The sequence below is a fragment of the Penaeus japonicus genome, unplaced genomic scaffold (genome assembly GCF_977035675.1).
Source record: "Penaeus japonicus unplaced genomic scaffold, GWHDUDI00000001_assembly GWHDUDI00000004, whole genome shotgun sequence".
Lineage (NCBI taxonomy): Eukaryota > Metazoa > Arthropoda > Malacostraca > Decapoda > Penaeidae > Penaeus > Penaeus japonicus.
The window spans coordinates 10,496,529-10,501,528 of NW_028234406.1; the positions used below are offsets into that span (position 1 = coordinate 10,496,529).

At 37.4% G+C, this 5,000-nt stretch overlaps 2 protein-coding genes across 2 annotated transcripts in view; one reads left to right on the plus strand and one right to left on the minus strand.

The window, feature by feature from the left end:
- The window catches only part of LOC122265797 (cytoplasmic dynein 2 intermediate chain 2), an 11,070-nt gene extending 10,064 nt beyond the window's left edge, over nt 1-1,006 (minus strand). The window contains exon 1 of the mRNA XM_043035224.2: nt 867-1,006. Within this exon, the coding sequence (XP_042891158.2) occupies nt 867-925 (59 nt within the window). The 5' untranslated portion in view covers nt 926-1,006. The remainder of the gene's footprint in view (nt 1-866) is intronic.
- A 3-nt stretch (nt 1,007-1,009) lies between these two features.
- LOC122265800 (protein regulator of cytokinesis 1-like) overlaps nt 1,010-5,000 on the plus strand; it is a 21,370-nt gene continuing 17,379 nt past the window's right edge. Inside the window, exons 1-4 of the mRNA XM_086536019.1 lie at nt 1,010-1,455; nt 2,917-3,088; nt 3,238-3,336; nt 3,742-3,885. Of these exons, the coding sequence (XP_086392145.1) occupies nt 1,286-1,455; nt 2,917-3,088; nt 3,238-3,336; nt 3,742-3,885 (585 nt within the window). The 5' untranslated portion in view covers nt 1,010-1,285. The remainder of the gene's footprint in view (nt 1,456-2,916; nt 3,089-3,237; nt 3,337-3,741; nt 3,886-5,000) is intronic.

Genomic DNA, 5,000 nt, shown 5'->3' on the forward strand with positions numbered 1-5,000 from the left:
AAGACTTAACTACAACATAATTGTTTTAACCCATTCACACCAGGGTGGTTCCGGCTTTGCACGGTCACAATACTGGGGTTTTCGAACGCATAAGCCTAACACCTCTAGATTCTTGGACACACAAGCCGCAAGCCTGGGTTGCTCGCTCACTCCCCCCGAGCGCTGGCCTTGCCCTCATATCTCGTCCCCGGCGTCTGACGCAAAAAACACAAAACATGTCAGCACGTCAACCAGCGTGAATGGGTTAAAAACAATATACAAAAAGGAAGTATTGGTGCAAGTGGTGGCAGTGGTGGGATAAAAAAAAAGTTGATGGCAAATACATGACAAGGAAAGAGTTTTATTATTCAGGAGACAGGGTAGCTTGAACAAGAGGTGCTAAGTTGATGGTAATTGGCAGAACAAGTTAAACATGGAGTAAAGTTTAAAGATATGACCATGGGAGAGAGAAATGTACTAAATGTGTATCTGTATTGGTGGAAAATGCAGAGATGTGGGCAATGAAGAAACTGAAAGGCTAACTGACATACAATATTTGCTAATGTTTGTACAGATAACCTATGCTTGCCAATAGGAAATAAGTTGCAATGTTTTGCATTCCTATTAAATTCATGTTATGTTTTTTCCCTTATTCCATAGTGTATTCATATTGTTGTTTTGTATCATGTAACTATAACACAGGCTATATAATTACAGATAAACATCAGACTTATCCAATTATTTTACATAGTAAGCAATCAATGATGCTCCAGCATATGAATACCTTAGATTAACAACATTTGATTAATGATGTCATAGCATGACTGTCTGTCATAATCTGTCACACTGCATGTAAAACATATTCATAATTTACACTTTTTACTCACTGCTCAGTTTTCCAGCTAGACTCGAAGCTCACAGGAGTTTCGCTATGTTTGGAGAACATCACGAGCGTTATACTTTCTTATATTCTATGCCACACAATAAGAGAGAGAGATGCGTCTATCACTAACTGCTTTTGTCGCCGTTTCTTAGTAAACGTTAATTGAGGTGTGAATATAGCAGTATCGGCGCGACACTTTGACGGACGAAAGGAATGTTTACGTCAGTTGCGCAAGTCGATCGTCATCTCTCCTCATTCAGAATAATCATGGATTTCAAGTAAAAATGAAGCTGCGCGGGTGGCAAATATTACTACTTTCCAGAAAGGCATAAATATTAAAATAATGCTCTTACATGCTAAATTTACCCCTAAGTATTTTCTTTATATCTTACGTGGATTAATTACTCCGTTCTAACATTCTCTATGAAGAGTTTCCTCGTTATCCAATCAGAGAGCAGGAAACGGCGAAAATCTAGCTCGACCAATCAGAAGACGGGATCGCTCGGCGGAGACTGTTTTGAAAAAGCTACCAGTGTCAAGAGAGGAACACGAGCTTCGCCAGGGTTATTTAGGCACTATAATCTATATTTAAGGTAAATTGATAGACATAAGTCTCTGTGGATATATTGTATATCATATTAGTGTGTGTGGGAGAGGGATTATAATATTGGGAATTTCAGTATTGTCGAGGATGGAAGTCAAAGGTGAGGCGGGGGCTGTTGACGATGAAAGTGGCTCTCAGACGGGTCGTAAAATCACATTTTTAACTAAATTATCAACTGTTCATTTGCACTGGGCGTAGTTTGAGAGGGGCTGTCAACATTGTAGATGAGACATGTCAAACAGTTTTGCCTCTACAATGTTATTATAGCTTTGAATGCTTAGTTAGAAAACTTTTCAATACTACTGTGCAGGTTGTATATTATAAGCAAATTGTATCTGATATGATTTTAATCAGTATGAACAGTATTCACTGCTAGCATGTATATAAAGGAACATTTTGATAATCTGATAACTGGTTATAAAGGCGAGAGCAGTTGAATTTTAATTCATGCAGTATATTCTCTCTATTGTCATTACAGTTTAGAAAGGTCTGACAGAACATATAATGCTACTTATTAATATTTAGAAGTTCTTATATTATGTCATTATATTGTAAATAGATTCCTTCAGGTTTTATTGTTTATGAAAAAAATTTGTAAGCTCATACATGTAACATAGGCCCGTAGTAAAGAACCTGTGGGGTGGGGCGTCGGGAAAATGTGACGGGTGTCGGGTGTAGGGCGTAGGACATTTTATCCTACGCCCTACACCCGACACCCGTCACATTTTCTATTTTATTTTATTTATCCTATTTTATTTTATTTAACCTATTTTATTTTATTTATCCGTCACATTTTATCCTACGCCCTACACCCGACACCCGTCACATTTTCCCGACGCCCCACCCCACAGGTTCTTTACTACGGGCCATAATGTCACTATTGAATATTTTCAAGTTGGTTTAGGTGCATTTTGGTTCACTGTACTTTAAAGCATGTTATTTTAGGTATTTTGGTAAATAGCATATAGAATCAGAAGATCAATAAATATATGATAAATATTTTGAGTGAGTGAGAGGGACAGATTTGATTTTCTCTCTCTCTCATTTCTTTTTGTTTTCCCTTTACTTTTCCTATTGTTTTGCTTTTTCCAATTCCCGCTATTTTTCATTATTTTTTATAAATCGGCTGATTTTCCTACTCAAAATTGTACTTTCTCTGATTCTTCTTTCTTGTACTTTCCTCTCTTCACAGCACAGTCATTTACTCTCCTCAACATTATCTGATTCACAGTTGCATAGTTGCATAACTTTTTTTTCCCTCCAGTTTGTATATTCTCACTTCCAACTCCTTTATCTCTCTATATATCTACCTCCTCTCTCCCCCCTACCCCACTCTTTCTTTTTATCTCTCTCTATCTCCTCTATTTACCACTGTGAGTAATTTTTAATTTAGATAATGAATAGATCCATGCATGTACATTTATTAAAAGGTATATTAACCCTTCTTCAGCTTTTTCAAGAATCATCTAGACGACGACAACAACATGGAGAGGCTCCGTGAAGAAGAGATTATGAAAGAACTAAGAAACACTACAGAGCAACTCCAGGGACTCTGGAATGAAATTGGATTTGATGAAGCCGCCTGCAGTGAGCGGAGAGAGATGATCACTGAGCACATTAAGGTATAGTGTCAAAGACTGCTAACCCATATCAAGAATATAAGAAAACCAATCTTGGGAAAATTGTCTTGCTGTCTTATCTTTCTTGCAGACTGAGTTCCTACATTCATGAATGTCTGTGAATTAATCAGCGTATTTTTTTTTTATTCTAGGATCTTCTGAAGACAATGTGGGAACAGGAAAACAAGTTAAAGAAGAAGCTTTTATCAAGTATAGAAGTTAATGGCCAAGAATTTTATCAGCTCAACAAGGTATGAAGGTGGGATTAGGGAGGGGGGTGTATGCATGTGTTTGTATGTTTGTTTGTCATTGTAAAGTTTTTGTATTCATTTGCTTTCCAAGCCTTAGTAATCAGAGGAACAACCCTTTTATTCTTTATTTTAGATATATTCCTGTACATTTACTTATCTAATTATTTTTCCTTTTTTTTCTACTATGTAGTGGTTTGTATGGTGGAATAAGATGTAAGGGGAAAAATCATTTCTGTGAACAAGTACCCATGTTCATCATTGACAAGCCATTCAGAAAACAATTGTGCAAAATTTATACAAATGGTAATTGGCCAATCTTTCTGTCAATAGATTTACTTTTGCCACCTTTGTATTTATTGCAGCTTGAACCCAAGCAATATGACATGTTTTTCTCCCCTTCTCCAGGAACTGGGCACCACATTTCCTGACCCACAAGAAAACCTGAGTTTGCTAGAGCTAGAGCGTTACCTTCGTCACAGTGTTGAAAAATTACAAGAAGAGGTCAAAAAAAGGCGTCTGAGAATCCGAGATTTGAGACAAGAAGAACAGGTAAGTCATGTTTTCTATGAAGGTTTCCTGTCTAATTTTACTAGAAATAGATGGCCCTCTGTTTATCCCCCTTCCCCCCTCTCTTAGCCAACATTTATTGAAAAAAAAAGTATCCAGACTCCACACAAGCTAGCACTCTCTCTTTCTTTCTCTCTTTCTTTCTCTCTTTCTTTCTCTCTTTCTTTCTCTCTTTCTTTCTCTCTTTCTTTCTCTCTTTCTTTCTCTCTTTCTTTCTCTTTTCTTTCTCTCGCTCTTTCTCTCTTTCTTTCTCTTCTTCTTCACTCTTTCTTTCTCTCTTTTTTTATCTTCTTCTTCACTCTTTCTTTCTATCTTTCTTTTCTTTCTCTCGTTCTTCACTCTTTCTTTCTCTTCTTCTTCACTCTTTCTTTCTCTCTTCTTCTCTCGTCTCTCTCTCTCTTCTCTCTTTTCTCTCTCTTCTCTCTCTCTCTCTCTTTCTTTCTCTCTTTCTTCTCTCTCTGTTCTCTCTTTTTTCTCTCTCTCTTTCTCTCTGTCTTCTCTCTCTCTTTCCTTCTCTCTCTCTCTTTCTCTCTCTCTCTCTCCTCTTCTCTCTCTCTCTCTCTCTCTTTCTCTCTTTTCTCTCTCCTTCTCTCTTCTCTCTCTCTCTCTTTCTCTTTTCTCTTTCTTCTTCTCTCTCTCTCTTTCTCTCTCTCTCTCTCTCTCTCTCTCTCTCTCTCTCTCTCTCTCTCTCTCTCTCTCTCTCTCTCTCTCTCTCTCTCTCTCTCTCTCTCTCTCTCTCTCTCTCTCTCTCTCTCTCTCTCTCTCTCTCTCTCTCTCCCCCCCATCCTTTCCTTCCTTCCTCTCACTCCTCTCCACCCTACCATTACAGGCATTTTCTGCAGGATCATATCCGTTTCATACTGCATTTTTTGGTTCAAGATACAAGCTTGTTATTCTTTCAGTATTTACATCACTTGGCTGAGAGTGAAAAGTGAATGTAAATTTTGTCTGTTGCATGACACACTATAATTCTATTATTATTATTATTATTATTATTATTACTACTACTACCATTACCATTACCATTAGCTATTGCTGTTCATGAGTTAGACAAGGGAATTTACTCCTTGCTCCAATGTGTTCAATATCCTTCATTT